Genomic DNA, 15,491 nt, shown 5'->3' with positions numbered 1-15,491 from the left:
TTGTGACTTTTGACTTATTGTGAGACAATATGTCTCCGTATGTATCTTAAACTTGGATCGTGTCGCTTGATTTGTAGCTTTCCTCCATGCTCATGCACGACTGGTACATACACTCATTCAACGCACATCTCATTGAATTATAAGAAAATATTTTGAAGTCTAGTCTCTCTCATGTAAATTAAAGTCGATCTTGGTTTAAAAATAGAAACCTATCAATGTTTTTAACATATTCGGACTATTGCGGCACCGAACATTTTAGAGAACACACACTGACACACATAATAAATTTACACAGAGTTTTGATCTGAGTGAAAGACGGTGACATGCCTATATATGATTGATGTCTCGGCCATTTCTGCGAAAGGATCATACTAAACAAAATAAAACATCACATATATAAGATTTTATAAAATAATAGAGGAATATGAGGAGTATATGTAGTATAAGAAAAAGAAATATTTGATCGAGAGCAACAGAAAATGCGTTTGATATATATGATTACACATATATAGAGAGACATGAGATATCTCATTGATATATAGGTTTAAAACTTGGAACATTGTAGATATATGCTAAGTATTGATTAATTATTGTAGATGCATGCACTTTCAGATTCAATATAATAAAGTAAGAGATGCTCATACAAAGGAAACAGCGTTGATACTTCCACCAAACCAAACGTTTGATTATTCCATTTTCATTTGAACTCTATTTTTTATTTTTCTTTGTTAATTTTCATAGTATAGCAGATTCATATTCTTACAAGATATTAGTTATTTATTTCTAGTACATTATAGATTGAACTAGTAGGGGTACAAATACAATAGATAATGTTATATACATTACTCTCGTATATTGACAAGCCTTATTTCAAATACATTACTACTCTCTTAACTTGATCCTAGCATGTCTATGTCATCTATTAAGTATTAACATAGATAACATAGACATGCAACTCATGGTCAATTTGATTTTCTCATGTACAGCTGAAATTCTCAAGTCAGGATTTTCAAATGTGGTCTTAAAAATAGAATTAGAGAGATCTGAAATGGTTCATGTCTTCATGATATAGTCATGTATCTAAATGCTCTGGATAAACATAGTTGCTTTACATTATTATTACAATTCTGCCAATCACGTCGATAAATGTAGTGCCAAAGTAACTTTGTTACATTTTCTTTGCAACATCTAGTTCAAAACCATATCTTCTTACTCTTTATTTTATATATTATGTTACTACAAGCATGAAAGAACAATGAAAATACTCTAAACAGTGATTTTACCAGTGATATATTTATAAAAACTTTCAATAGCCCAATCCCAGTGACTGTGCTCGTCCAACACTTAAGGTTTGGTTAGATCAATGTTCTTGCTTAGCTCCTCCAGCTTCTTGAACCTCAGTTTCTCGCTTTGTCCCTCCAACTGCACGCATTCATCAAAAAAGAAGAAACCCCATCAAGTCTCAAAAACCGTAACAAAAACATATAAGTGACTATATAAACAACTCTTTTGATTTAGCAGTTACAGACAAAAATGCAAATAAACGCGTGATTGGTCTTTTGGATATCTGACTTGCGCAAAGAGAGGTTTAACTGTTTAAGATCATGTGCTGCATCTAGTTTGGAGGAACTAATTGCAGATATACAACTCAAATCACTCAAACATGGGGTATCCTAAATATAGAGTCTCTACTGGTCTCACTTTCAAAATTGCGGAACTCGTTTTAGAAACAGGATTTCAACTATTAAAGAATGACAAACTTGGCGACTGGATACCAAAACTCAGTAAGACAATTTAACCTATTTCAATGGGAATCTTGGAACAAAACTAGGGTTCTAAAGGAAGGTAATGGGAATCGTATGTCCCAAAACAGCTTAAAGCCTATCAGTTTGATGAACGAAAAAACAATAAGTTGGACCAAACACAGACACCATCCAGATAAATATATGGCATGAACAGACCAGTTGTAACGTTCCATTCAAACAACACACCTGATTTCATTAGGCAAAAGTAGAGTAGAGAGAAAAGTGAGAATAAATGAACAAACCTCCTGCAGCTTGGTGATCAGCTCCACCTTCTCCTTGTTCTTTTCATTGAATGCTTCAAGAGCATCCTTGTACTCTGTTTCCTGCATATTATGGAAAAAGAAAAATAGGTCAGCATCCTTAAGAATCCTGAATGTATCAAGTCAGTTTGATTTATGGGGGTATAAAAATGATTCTTAGTAGAGAGAGAAAAAAGCATTGAAATTCTCAAACACAAAAAACCCAAACCTTTTTCTGAACAGTATTCCCCAATGGCTTTAATTCTTTGTCAAGAGAATCAATCTTCTTCCGCACCATAGTAACTTCTTTCCTCATGGGATCAGCAAAACCTTCAAGTTCCTGATTTTTAACAATCAAAGCATCAAACTCACCAAACACACATCATCCACAAATCAAGCTTAGATCTTCAGCCATAGCTTCTCATCTTTCCCCAATCAGGTTTAAGATCATCTTTAAACACACAAATTATACTCAAAACTTTGAAAATTTCCCACAAGTCTAGAACCTAGAAATTGAACAAAACCCTAAAACCAGACTAAATCCAACTTTCTAATTTTAACAACTAAATCCGAAAACGAGATCGAAATTGTTCGCCCCATTTAGACTCTCTAGGCCCTAAGAACTTGATCTAAATCTACACTACGATGTAAAACCTAAAGCAGCAACTAAATCACACACACCAAACAAAAAAATCGAATTGAAATAATAAATGTATTAATTAGAAATCAAACCTCGCGAATCATAGCGAGACGCTTGGACTCGTCTTCAACACGACCAAGCTGAGCTTGAACTCTTTCTCTAATCTCCATCTTCTTCTTCTCGATCTCCTCTTCTTTAGCCTTAAACGCCGACAAAGCTTTCAACGACATCTCATCGTCTTCCTTCTTCATCTGGCTACTGAAACTCATACTCTCCGATAACTGATCCTTGAGCCGACGGCCTTGTTCCGCCGGCGCCGGCTGCGACGTCGTCTCTGTCGGTTGCATCTTCTGAGTTCTTCTTTCTTCTTTCTTCTTCCAAGAGAATTTGCCTTTTTAGCCGTTTATCTGATGCGATCTACGATGACCGTTGGATTCCTAATCCTAATTATAATGGGATGCAAAAAGGAGCGTGATTGACTAAACCGGATCCAAACCAAATCAATTTAAACCGGTTTATATTTCTAGAAGAAAAAGGAGCGTGATCCTATTTTCCTTTTTTTTTTCCATTCACAAACAGTTTTCCTTTTTTTATTCCGATCAGAGTCACACACGGTTATATAAACTGAGACTCTGTGAGAGAGAGACCCATCATTGATCGTTTGTAAACTTGAGTGTGTTCGATTCTTATAACCCAAAAAAATAAAAAAAAGCGGACAATATGAAAGCGAAAGTGAAAGCTATGTTCTCGAAGCGACGAACATGTGTCGACTCTGTTCTCAAAAGGTATTTTCTCGTCTCTGTTTCTTGTTGTTTCAAGGTGGTTTCCTCACTCAGTTTATTTATCATCTCTGTACTGTCGTCTGTAGATATATGGTTCTAAGTTTTAACTAGATGTGTGCGATAATAACTGCTTCGGCTTTTTCTCTGTTGCGGTGGAGGTGGGTCATAGGTGGCTGGCTGCTCTGTTGTGTTCCTCCGAGAATGGTGTTGCGATCGTAGGAGACGCTCCAAACCTTTTGGGCCCGAAGAAAGAATTTCTAGCCCATCAGAAAGGTGACAAGCCCATGAAGATAGTTGTCTGATTTCCCTTCTCTCGCTAATCGTATCATCATCATTGCTCAGGTTAATTTCCATCCCCATCTTATATTTTTTTTTAAAGTGAACAATGATTTTTCAAAAAAATTGATTTGTTTTTATTTTCAATTTTTTTTTTTTGAGATTTGCCTTTTTGAAAAATAAAAGTTTTTTAATAGTTATTTTGAATAAAGAAATATCCTAGAATAACACACTTTTAAATTTTTTTTCCAAAATTAACACACATAATTAAACCATTTTGAGAAATATCCTCAAATAGCACACTTATATTTTTTTCTTCGAAGATTAGCATACATTCTCAAATATTCCAAAACTAGCATTATTCAATTGATTATATAATAATAAAATTAATTATAATCTTTTTAGAAATTGGTCCAGTTCTTATCACCGATACTCATGAGCTCCTCCTCGTCTTTAAGGAACAACAACAACAACAACATTACAGGTGGTCGAGAAGCTTCGATCTCTTGACGAGTTCTACCGTCCAGTCCATTTGAACAACTCAATGCAGCTTGCCAATCACATCCATCACTCTCTCGATGCGTCTCTCTGCTCTTGAATCGGAGTCGTCGGATCTCCTTGAACTTCTCGCCGAAAAAGACAGTCGTACGTTGAGTCCCTCAACGCTTCTCTCTTCGATGTGATTCATGAGCTTTCTCTCGCCTATGGTGAAAAGGTCCATCTCAAAGAATCGATTGGCCATATTCAATTTATCTCACAAAAGGATGCATCTCAACATCAGGTAACTATCTCTTATATGGATTACCACTCTGGTTTTGGTATTAATATCTTGTCAACTCCTCAAGAAGAGAAAGTAGAAGTTTTAGATGTCTCTGAAATGGTTAAAGAGTGGTAAGCAGTCAACAAAGTTCACGACCAATCACTTTGCACACCAAGCGTTCGACATAATGCTTCCTAGAGGCCACCTAATTTTTTTTTTATGAAAGTCATCCTAAATTTTAAAGGATCCTTCCTAAATATCATTCAATCCTTCATGAATTTACAGGAGTCCCAAAACATTTTTTTTGAATGTCATCATGAGATCTCAAGGTACCTTTCCTGAATTTAAAAGAACCTTTTTGAGTCTAAAGAAACTATCATTTGCTTCCTTTAACATCTAGCTCAAATTATTCTACAAAATACACCATCTAATATATATGTAACATCAAAATCCTAATTTGAAAACAAAGAATCAACCCCTAAACATCTCAATCTCCTTAAGTATGACCTCCTTGTAGATATAAAAAACCATTACCCTACAAAAATGAATGACACAAACTGTTAAAAAACGATTCAGGGAGGCTGTCACAAATTAGATAGACTCCTTCTGTTTATTCGCTTAACCGTACTCCACCACTTTAGCTAGCCGCTACGACCTCCGCTGTCACAAGAAAAACTCAACCTTACTCTGAACTCACGACGAGACTCTCCGTGACTGTGGTCCTCTCAAATCGAATCAACACACAAGGAATATATTGTCATCGTTGTCTCAACTTGTTCCGGCGTTGACTGGTCATCTGTCTTGATTTGGCCTTTCTATAATCAAATGGAAGAGTTTGATTAGAACCCTGATCTTATCTCATCTCTTCCGCTCACGCGACTACCTCCGAATTTGAATAATCACTACCAAGACCACTAAGATGAAGAAGATAAGGATAATTATGAAGAAGAGGAAGATGAAGAGGGACAAAGCAAATTGAGTAAATAATGACATAATCTGGTACGGTTTATAGATTTGCTGGAGTTGGTGGATCAAAGACTCTTGTCATGATCGTCTAAGAGGAAGAGGAACAACTACAGAGATGGTGGTTAGAGGCGGAGGAAAGGAGCTAGAGACGTGGCAGCAGAGATGGTGGTGAGAGGCGGAGGAAAGGAGCGAGAGATGTATATATATATATATATATATATATATATGACCAATGATTTGATTTTGTATCTTTCTAAATTTCTATGAAGGTCATCCTGAAGTTCAGGAAAACCTTCCTCAATTTCAAAGAATCACCTATTCGAGCAGTATCCATATTTATACATTTATTTTTATATTGTACTTAAATGAAAAGTTTGTCTTACTTGGTTACATGCTCCTACAATACTCAAAGGTCCCGTCTTCGAATCCTTATGGGGCGTGTATGCTTTGTTTTCTTTATTTTCCTTTTATTTTATTTTGATGAAGGTCTTCCTGAAATGCGAGATCTCCTTCCTAAATATTTTTCTTGTGCGTAAAAGTAGTGTAATGTAACTGGGTTACCAACAAAAGTTTAAACGTTTCATAGTAATGATGGATGCTCGGTGTTGGTTTTTCAAGTTACAAGAATAGGAGAAGGGATTCTATGAGCTATCAACAAAAGTTTGAATTGAGCAAGGAAACATCTATGAATAATGATGTTATGAAAACAAATTTGAATACATAAAACAAGGAAACATTCAACATAAAAACTCAGAATTACTAAAAAAATTGTAATACATACAAAAAATTTCCATAGTACAGGGTAGTGGTTTCATTTTTGTGCTATCTTGGGTTTTAGCAATATCCAGATTTTTATGAAAGTCATCCTGAAATCTAAACTTGTTATGATGGTCATCATAAATTTAAGGAATTCTTCCTAAATTTTACAAAAACCAGACGAAAACAAAGTTTTGGGTAGATCATCTTTCTGAACTAGAGCTCGAAGATCTCCGACGAAACACTTGAAGAAGCATGATCACAAAACCAGACGAAAACGAAGCTTTGGGTAGATCATCTTTCTGAACCAGAGCACAAAAATCTCCGACGAGATCTGAATTAGAGCTCGTTGTTTGCATGTGATGTCGCCAACGAAAATTTTCACTAGTGATTCACTCAGATTCCTTGATTTCAGGTTATGATTCACCTCCGCTTCAGATTTGATTGGGTTCGCTAGATTCATATTTCACTGATTCTCTTTCTTCGTATTCTCTCGCCGAAGGAACACGGAGTCTCCGATTCTCCCAATTTCAACATTTTTTAATTCTTTAATGAATGATATATAAGTTTGTGCTAATTTTGTCAAAAAATGTGTGCTAACTTTGGAAGAAAAATTTAAAATTGTGCTATTTTTGTCAGTTGCCCAATTTAAAATTATAGTAAAATTGGATATAGAAGTTACGAAACAAAAATTAACTGGATTTTGGGTCTTGTCATTTAATTGTTAAAGAACCCACAGAATCCTTTTGTTTTCACATATAAAACCAAAAAAAAATTGATTTTGGAGAAAGAAAAAAAAAAATCCTTTATACATATCATTGGCCACACAGAAGCCGTTGAGTCGTTTGAACATCAATGACCGGTTTATCCCTGATTATGTAATTTGGCTTGCTTGATCAAGTGCTACATTCGCGGATTAGTGTTTCAAATATTTTCGTTACCAGACTTTACATTCTAGGTTGACTTGTTCACATCATTACAATCTAATGAAGTAAACACAGTTTCAGACTCTCTCTCTTCTCTGATTATGATTTGCGATTTTCGAATCCAAAGTCTGGATGTCCTAATCGTGGTTTGCTAAAGCATAAACCACGGCGGTTCTACACGGTGCATAGACCATGAATGAGCATGGTCGGCCGTCGTATGAGCCATCCTGCATTGGCATGATTGGGTCAAGAGATTGGGACAGTCACAATGCATGTAAACTTTGACTAGAATGGTTTCATTTTTCTTACATATGTGAAATATTCTGCCTTGCTATCAAGCCTTCCAAATCCACCAAACAGAGGATCGTCTGAGTCCAATACGATCTGGAATGTCGAAAAGTAAGGGATTCTATCTACAACCAATGCCAAAGCCCCAATTGTTTCAAAAGAAGAGTTGGATGTGTATACCTTATATTTGCCAGGCTTGGAGCAACCAATGCGGTAATCAAAGTAGCTGCTGGTCCAGTGGAAGTTGAAGACAAAGACGAGATCACCTCTTTCAAATATGATTACTCTATCACCTTCATCCTTTCGTGATATGAATTGATGCTTGGAAGTCATAAACTGCTCAATTGTAAAATCAGAATAAAAGCCACTGGGTGATTGAGATGATCTACAAAGATTATAACTTGGAGTCTTACACCGTATCTCTCTTCAAGATGTTGCATTGCCTGATCAAATTCTTGCAGTCCGCGGTACCTGAGATAATCTGCATCCCCCTATATATGAACTTTTCTGAATCAGAACACAGCAAAGCATTCATCTTGAGTTATGTTGTACTTAGCCAGATTTGTAAGTACTTACTAGATCAAATCTGCGCCGGCATTTGTCATAACTGAAATTGTTGCCAGGAATCACGCTCCCATCAGAAAGACGCTGCTCGCCTCTGGGAAAATCGATCCATTCTGAAAATCGCAGGAGACGAGAAGAAATGTACTCTCAAACCAATTTTGTACAAAGCTAAACGAAAGAACTTAAATGATACAGTACCTGGATGTCCAAATTCGTTACCCATAAAATTTAAGTACCCTTCACCACCTAATCCCATAGTTATAAGTCTAATCATTTTATGCAAAGCTATTCCTCTATCGATAAGAGGGGTTGATGGTCTGTCTACTGCCATGAAATCATACATATCCTGGAAACGTACAAACATTACCCACATAACTTGTAAAGTTTAGTTTAATGTATATAGAGAAGTAAAATGGCGTCTAATCTAATACCTTGTCCATTAACCAGAAGGCAATTGTTTTATCACCAACAAGAGCTTGATCATGACTTTCAGCATAAGAAATACACTTCTCTGACCACCTTCTATTAGTAAGTGTGTAAACGATGTCGCCCATTTGCCAGTCTTCATCTCTCTTCCTTCACCACATAACATGGTGGAGAGTAAGATGGACTCATTTCAACAATCATTAAAGCAGGTACCAACTTAAAAGATAATGCAGCAAGAAAGCAGAAAGAAACTCACTTGAGAATTTCTATCCACTTATCAGCTATGGCCATGTGTAAACGGTAGTCAAATCCAACGCCACCATCTTGGACAGGAATACAAAATGTTGGCATACCACTAACCTGAAACGAAACAATTTTATAAGTAAATATCACCACGGAAAATATAGAAAACCTTTCATTGTTAGTTGACATTGTTTTGGTTAATCTTCTGCATTGGACTATCATTAATATGATAAACCCATATGTGTCCCTATGGCTCTACATACTTGTTTTTATGTAGCGTGGTAAGTTGTTAACCTTATTTCGAGGGTGAAGGTGATATAGGAACTAGGAAAGACGTGGAGCAAAAAATTTGTCAAAAGATCGGTGGTTATAAAGAAGACATTCAGAAAACTTACATCTTCACCAACGGTAATCGCTTCAGGGTAGAGCCCATGAATCATATCATTTACCAGCATCAAATAAGTCACAGCATCCACATCAGTTTCCAATCCAAAGTACTCAGTGTAATTCCCAGTAAATCCAACCTATTTGAAACACAAAAGAGTAGGTCAACAGACCGATGTAAGACATGCTTAAAACCTGACACAATCGGAAAGGAAAATGGGGAAAGCAAATAAAAAATGCATTTTAGCAAAGCCATCCATTGTAGAAAAGTTTGAAGTACCGAGAGTCCATGATGGGTATACATCATTGAGGTAACACCATCAAATCTATATCCATCAAACTTGTATTCTTCTAGCCACCACCGTGCATTTGAAAGGAGATATCGTAATACCTGTAAGAAAAGAGAGAGTTAGAACTAATAGTGCTAAAGGAAGTTGTCTGTTTGCTATATTTTGCTATAAAGTTCACAAAGTTACATACTTCCCAGCTCCCATAATTGAAAAGACGTGAGTCCCACATCCAATGGTTACCCCGAGGTCCAGAGTGGAAATAGTGAGCATCAGTTCCATCAAACATGTTCAGCCCATCCAATGTATTTTTTGAAGCATGGCTGCACAAGTTAGGGAATGGCAATATCAAATGACTAGTGAAAGGCCAAAAGGTGGATCTGATTGTATGCTATCATGAAAACTTTCACTACCTATGAACAATATCCATCAGAACGACCAGGCCTAACTCATGAGCTCTGTCTATAAGTGATTTTAGTTCCTCTGGTGTCCCACAACGACTGCTAGGGGCAAAAAAGTTTGTGACATGGTACCTGCGTTCATAACGGAAACGGCATGTTCCTTAGTAAATGAAAAACAATAAGAAATGAGATACCTACGCTACTAGATGCCTGAAGAAACAGATAGCATCATATCAGAAAGGCTGAAAGGCGTATAGTTTTGCAACACTAAATTAAATGAGAATATCTAGGATTCTAATAGAACTCAGGTCAAAGAATACCCAAAACTGGCATAATATGAATGTTCTTGTATAGCCATGATTTGAACAGCATTATAGCCAAGCCTTTTGATGCGTGGAAGAACATCATCTCTAAAGTTAGCATAAGTATTGACCATTGGTTCCTGCATAACAAGTATACTCTCATCATTCAAGTGATATAGAAAAATCTCCAGAAATGGGATCCATATCATTATAGTCGAACTCGAACAACCATACTAAACAAAAGCAGATGTTAAGGACCATAACATAATAATTTAAGAGAAAGAGGCAGACACACACCGTGCTACTCATGCCAACATGTGCTTCATAAATCCTCAGCGACTTAGGTCTCTTTGGTTGAGGATGTTTGAATACATATTTCTCCTGAAACGAAATTTAGAACCGTTGAAAGGACAACCAAAAGTATCTGCTGATGTTAGTTATTAGGACAACCAACGATAATAGATAACCGAATCTATTGGTTAAATAAACATATGCGTTTGGGATAGTCCAGAAAAGAAATCAATGACTTTTGCTTTGGCAGTACCAGCTAATCTGTAAATCTGAACTTTCAAAAACTTCATACTAGCACAGGCACAATCGTTTTCCACAATATAATATTCAAAAGATTGCATGACCTTATTACCTCTTCTGGAGGATCATAGTATATCCCATTGAATGGGATTTCACCTGGAGCTTGCACTGAGAACTTTATCCAAGCAGGTATTGAGTCTTTAATGCCAGATGGTGTATCCATACGAATCTGGAGTTTTGTGCATCAGAAATTACTTCACCATCATTACATAATTTTCTCAGAAACTTCCAACCAAACATGTATGAACTCATTGCGATTTTGTCCACACGTATACAAATGACACGCAGAATCTATATTAAGAAAATGTAGATGCACTCAATACTACTGATATACATCTTTTTTGGATTTCATAGTAGATGACCAGAACAACCACTTTCTATATCTGATGCTCAAACTAAATTTGAAACATACGCAGCAGAAAACATATCTTTCTGTGCATAATGTAAAAACGATTGCTTGCAACAGTGGGAACATCTCTTTACGATAAAACATGCAACAATCGTGGGAGGCAGAAATGGATGAATGAAGCGACTTGTTAGTTACCTTTACACGTGAGCCATGCGGAATTGCAGGCGAACCATCAGTGTTGTTGGGCAAAAAGATCTCCCAAACACCAAATTCATTCTGTAAACGATTTGATAAGAGAATTACTGGTCTAAATTCCATATATTCAAACTTTAAATGAATTTTCCAAGCATAAAGAAGCGTAAGGAATTTAAGCAACGTGGTCAATAGGCCTTACCCGAGTCATGATATCTGCGTTAGGATTCCAGTTGTTAAAATCTCCGATAAGTGATGCAGCCTGAAACAGGCGAGGACAGAAGTTTAGAAAAGCAACCAAACTACTTATAAAATATGCACACTCATAACAGAAAAACACATATACAATCAAGATGAACGAGTTGCCATAGAGATGCAACTAACATGCAGCATACACTCAGGTTTGATTGAGCAAACCAATCACTCCTACATGGGACAGGTTTTCATAAATCCTAAACCAATTCTCAGATTGTCCAAGATCGGCCAGGAAGATTTATAAGTTAATCCTCACATGACCAGGTATAGCATTTCTACCACATAGTGACTGTAGAACAATATCCGACCCTTGTTATATGATAACTATTTACTTTGTGGGCACAAAATGCCAGTGCTAAGATTCTGGCTACAGTCTTCAATGTTTCTATTAGTAAAACACACTTATAATTTTCTAGTGGAAAACTAAAAGAAACATACCTTAGCTCCAGGCGCCCACTCTCTATAGGTTATACCGGCATCACTGAAATTGCAATGAAACTACCATGAGGGAATCATACAATACGCTATTGACGAAATGATATCAAAGTGACACTGCAGCGTTAAGAAAAAAAAATAGCTGAAACAAGACTAGTTTGGCTACAATCAGGATTTTCTTACTGCAAAATTTCTAAAGATGCAAAAAATGATCACAATATAAAATACATTTCACGAGTTCCAAAATCTAGAAACCTGTGATAAGAACGAATGTCTGCTAAAACTCAATATACATCTAGTATCCAATTACTCGTTCTTCTTTGTTGCAACACCCATAAAAAATTATTGGTGGTAGCAAATAGTTACCTGCGTGAAAACCCTAACTTTTCATAGCCACGAGAGAATGCCTCCAGACCACCCTCATACTTGTCTATTTCCTCACGCAATCTTCGATACTGTCCATAACTGTAGCCAAAATAAATGCAAGATACTTAAGCGAGATCAAAAGTAACAACAACATCTAACCTTACTACAAACTTCTACATCAAATGTGAGAAAATTCCTTCAATAAATAAGATTTGGAGGCTTACATCAAGCAGGTATCCCTAGTAAAAACGAAACAAGTAGCAGGACAAATAAATATTACCGGTAATCAAGATGACTGCTGTAACTTCGTAACATGGGGTCTATCTCGTATATTTTCTTCCCATCACTAGGCGGGGGAACTATTCTTGGTTTCACACCTCTTTCCTTGACGACTTTCGCATCATTGTAAACAGACAACTGGTCTTCTGTTATTACTGCCTCGTTCTCTTCCATTGTTTGAATTTCTAGATCAAATCTCTACAAAAAAAAAAAAAAAATGGGATTCATGTTAACAAATCTACAACAATGTAATGCACAGAAGGTTCAAGCTCAACCTCTAAACAATTTGCCTCTAACTCACTGATTAAAGAGGAGAGAGAGAGATGACAAAAGATATCCACCTGTGGTTCTTCAGAAAAACTGCTGGGATCATCATCAAGATTATCAGGTACTAAGACTTTATCAGAGGCAGCGATAGAATCAAACTCCGCAGATTGTTTCCCAGCAAAGATCTTCCCTACAGACATGGATCTAATCAAGACGTATCTGGATAATCGAAAACTAATCAACATGTTTGCTAAAAAAAAAACAGATTAATAAAACAACATTTCCACAAATCAAAAGCGTCTTTGATTCTAATTCTCAATCTCATCATAGCAAGCATCTACTTCCTTAACCCCTAGTACTAGGAGCAGCTGATCCACAACAATACTATTGTTTTAATCGTACTAATAGCATTTTAGTTTAGCTCATAGAAGCTAGTCAAGTAACGAATTAGCTAATCATTATCAGAAATCAATTTAAGTACAACAATGGCATCCCAGAGTAAAAAAAAAAAAAGAGAGGGAGAGAGAAAGAGGCGTACGAGAGAGAGGGTGTTTCTTCAGGAAGAAAGAGAGGCTGGAATTGCCATTAAAGCAGGAGGTGTTGAGAGGTCGAGCAGAGGAAGAAGGAAGAGGGAAGCGTGGAGTAACAAACACTCCGTGTATCACCACCATATCCTTTCACCGCCGGTGACTCCTACAGTGACCCCGGAAAAAAAATCGGAAGACGGAGAGAGAAGAGATCTGGAAAAATCTGGAAAATCAAATGAGTGGCAGCTTCGCTAATTTTTTGTGATTGCGAAAACGAAGCGGACGATTGCTTAAAAGATGAGTGTGGAGTGAGGGGTCCAACACCCCGAGTCCCAATTCCCAATCGTCCATTTTCACTTTTTTTTTCTATTGATTATTAATTTTTCTTTTATTATATGGTTTTTGCAATATTTAAATGGTCCATATAATTTTATTGTACTAATAATAATTATTATGATTAGAGTCACGAGACCTTCGCGAAGCAATTTACATGACCGTACCACGTGACGTAATTTTACATACAGTACCTCTTTTTTAGTGAAGACCCAATGCATGTAGTTTTTTTTTTTTTTTTAACACTTAACGACATAATTCATAAATTACTAATAATCAGTTTTGATATTAACAATCAACTTACAAGGCAACAGATTACCAAAAGTTACATAAACAAATCTTTAACGTAAACAAAAAGTTAAAGGGAGAAGTCACGCGAGTGATATTCACGCGTGGCGATTTCTCTCTCAAAAATCTTATTCTTCTGATCACAACCTCTTGCTCCGTCGGAGGGATTCTCTGTTGATTTCAGTGACGATGAGGACCCAGTGGCTCATAGTGCTTCATCCGTAAACCGCTGCATCAACCAGGTAAAATTTTCAGATCAAAATCAAGGGAGAAGTAGAGAGGAGAAGCTTCTGCGAGACACTATCGGTGAGAGCTCCACCGCCGGGTGTAGCGACGCAGAACATAAGAAGGAGATCCACGGCGAGGAATGAATGAGGATGGTGGTTAGATCTGAAAACTGGAGATTCTGGAGGTTTCGCTGCGCCGTTATTCGATGGGGGAGGTCGTCTGCCGCAAGGCGGAGCTAAGCCACCGTTGAAGGTTTCCAGATCTACTCCCTACCGCTATTCCCCTTTCACGACAAAGCTTGGATCTCCTCGACAAAGACGAGATCGATTATCTTCTTCCTCTTTAACTACGACTCTACGGTGGCGGGATGGCAACGGATCTTGGATCACCATCTCCGTTCGACCTGCGGCGTCCAGGCACACCGAAGATCCTGTTCGGATGTGTATTCGCAACCTGTGGACGGCGGCTCTGAATGTGTTCTTCATTCAGAGATTAGGGTTTCATGAAACCGGTTAAGGAAACCGGGTCGATTTTGTTTTTGTGGTGTTGTTTGGTTTGTTGTAATCGATTTAGGCCCTACGGAAATTGTAATGGGTCTAAATCCAGAAATAGCCCATTAGACAATTATTTATATTAATTAAATATCTTTTACTAAAAAAAAAACAAATCTTTAACGTACGTTACCTTTTTTAGTCAATAATTATATCAACACTTGACTTTAACGTTGTTGGTTGTTTAATCAAAAACTCTCTTCCTTTAGTTCCAGTGCCTTGCTTGCTATATGTTTGAGTACGCTTAGAGGAAAAAACAATTCTTGGTAATAATTTCCTTCTGATCTATTATTTAAATGAATGAGATCGAGCATCTTTTCTAATTAATTTTTGAGATTATATTTAAGTTACATTACATGGATCACAACATTATAAAATAATATCCATATTTGTTTAATTTACTATTTTGTAAAAAAATACTTATATATAAAAACCAGATAATTCGTTTACACAAATAATAATAATAAACCAAAAAAGTGACTTTGTAACTTTTACGATACAAGCAAAGAGTTCTATGAATTAAAAAGGCTTAAAATAACACGTAAGCTTCTTCATCTGGCTATATATAGCGACTAGAATAACTCAAACTCAAGATGTTCACCAACCGCCTTGCAATCCAAGTAATTGCTTTTCCCTTCATGATTCGGAACTCCATAGTCATAAAAATCCGGTAGCTCAGGTGGGATCGCACACCGGATCAACGCCCAGTTCAACCCTTCGAAAAATGCGTGCCGTTTTATCTCCGCCGCTCCTTTCTCCGTCCCTAACCGGTTCTCAGGTTCCTT

General features: G+C 36.8%; 3 protein-coding genes and 1 long non-coding RNA gene across 10 annotated transcripts in view; 1 reads left to right on the top strand and 3 right to left on the bottom strand.

The window, feature by feature from the left end:
• Window positions 1,082-3,122, bottom strand: LOC104734389 (putative U-box domain-containing protein 58). The gene is made up of 4 exons (XM_010453957.2): window positions 2,777-3,122; window positions 2,274-2,384; window positions 2,048-2,128; window positions 1,082-1,422 (listed from the first exon to the last, which is right to left on the bottom strand). The coding sequence occupies exons 1-4, from the start codon at window positions 3,029-3,031 to the stop codon at window positions 1,345-1,347; spliced, it is 525 nt and encodes a 174-aa protein (XP_010452259.1). The 5' UTR covers window positions 3,032-3,122; the 3' UTR covers window positions 1,082-1,344.
• On the top strand, window positions 3,197-5,858 carry LOC104734390. The gene is made up of 3 exons (XR_759268.2): window positions 3,197-3,469; window positions 3,636-3,808; window positions 4,160-5,858. It is a non-coding gene; the product is annotated as an uncharacterized LOC104734390 (long non-coding RNA).
• LOC104734388 (1,4-alpha-glucan-branching enzyme 2-2, chloroplastic/amyloplastic) lies at window positions 7,015-13,628 on the bottom strand. Its single transcript, XM_010453956.2, has 22 exons — window positions 13,318-13,628; window positions 12,854-12,969; window positions 12,514-12,710; window positions 12,234-12,332; window positions 11,871-11,913; window positions 11,380-11,439; window positions 11,181-11,261; window positions 10,689-10,805; window positions 10,343-10,426; window positions 10,064-10,185; window positions 9,756-9,875; window positions 9,536-9,665; window positions 9,336-9,446; window positions 9,067-9,195; window positions 8,685-8,788; window positions 8,434-8,578; window positions 8,201-8,348; window positions 8,015-8,115; window positions 7,852-7,929; window positions 7,619-7,774; window positions 7,460-7,534; window positions 7,015-7,377 (listed from the first exon to the last, which is right to left on the bottom strand). Exons 1-22 carry the CDS (start codon window positions 13,448-13,450, stop codon window positions 7,288-7,290), a joined length of 2,439 nt encoding a protein of 812 aa, XP_010452258.2. The 5' UTR covers window positions 13,451-13,628; the 3' UTR covers window positions 7,015-7,287.
• Window positions 15,259-15,491, bottom strand: part of LOC104734387 (serine/threonine-protein kinase KIPK1-like) — an 11,060-nt gene continuing 10,827 nt past the window's right edge. For all 7 annotated transcript variants that reach the window (XM_019234938.1, XM_019234941.1, XM_019234937.1 and 4 more), the window contains one exon: window positions 15,259-15,301. In XM_019234938.1, coding sequence (XP_019090483.1) covers window positions 15,279-15,301 — 23 coding nt within the window. In that variant the 3' untranslated portion in view covers window positions 15,259-15,278. The remainder of the gene's footprint in view (window positions 15,302-15,491) is intronic.

Source organism: Camelina sativa, chromosome 13, assembly GCF_000633955.1.
Source record: "Camelina sativa cultivar DH55 chromosome 13, Cs, whole genome shotgun sequence".
NCBI lineage: Eukaryota > Viridiplantae > Streptophyta > Magnoliopsida > Brassicales > Brassicaceae > Camelina > Camelina sativa.
Note: the sequence above shows the minus strand (reverse complement) of the source record. Positions and strands in the feature narration are given on the sequence as shown.

Coding starts and splice junctions, on each gene's coding strand:
- LOC104734389 (XM_010453957.2), bottom strand. CDS start 3,031: ATGCAACCGACAGAGACGACGTCGCAGCCGGCGCCGGCGGAACAAGGC. Junction 2,129..2,273: donor GGAATACTGTTCAGAAAAAG/GTTTGGGTTTTT, acceptor CATAATATGCAG/GAAACAGAGTACAAGGATGC. Junction 1,423..2,047: donor TGATCACCAAGCTGCAGGAG/GTTTGTTCATTT, acceptor GAATGCGTGCAG/TTGGAGGGACAAAGCGAGAA.
- LOC104734388 (XM_010453956.2), bottom strand. CDS start 13,450: ATGGTGGTGATACACGGAGTGTTTGTTACTCCACGCTTCCCTCTTCCT. Junction 8,579..8,684: donor AAGTGGATAGAAATTCTCAA/GTGAGTTTCTTT, acceptor TATGTGGTGAAG/GAAGAGAGATGAAGACTGGC. Junction 7,378..7,459: donor AGGCAGAATATTTCACATAT/GTAAGAAAAATG, acceptor ATGCCAATGCAG/GATGGCTCATACGACGGCCG.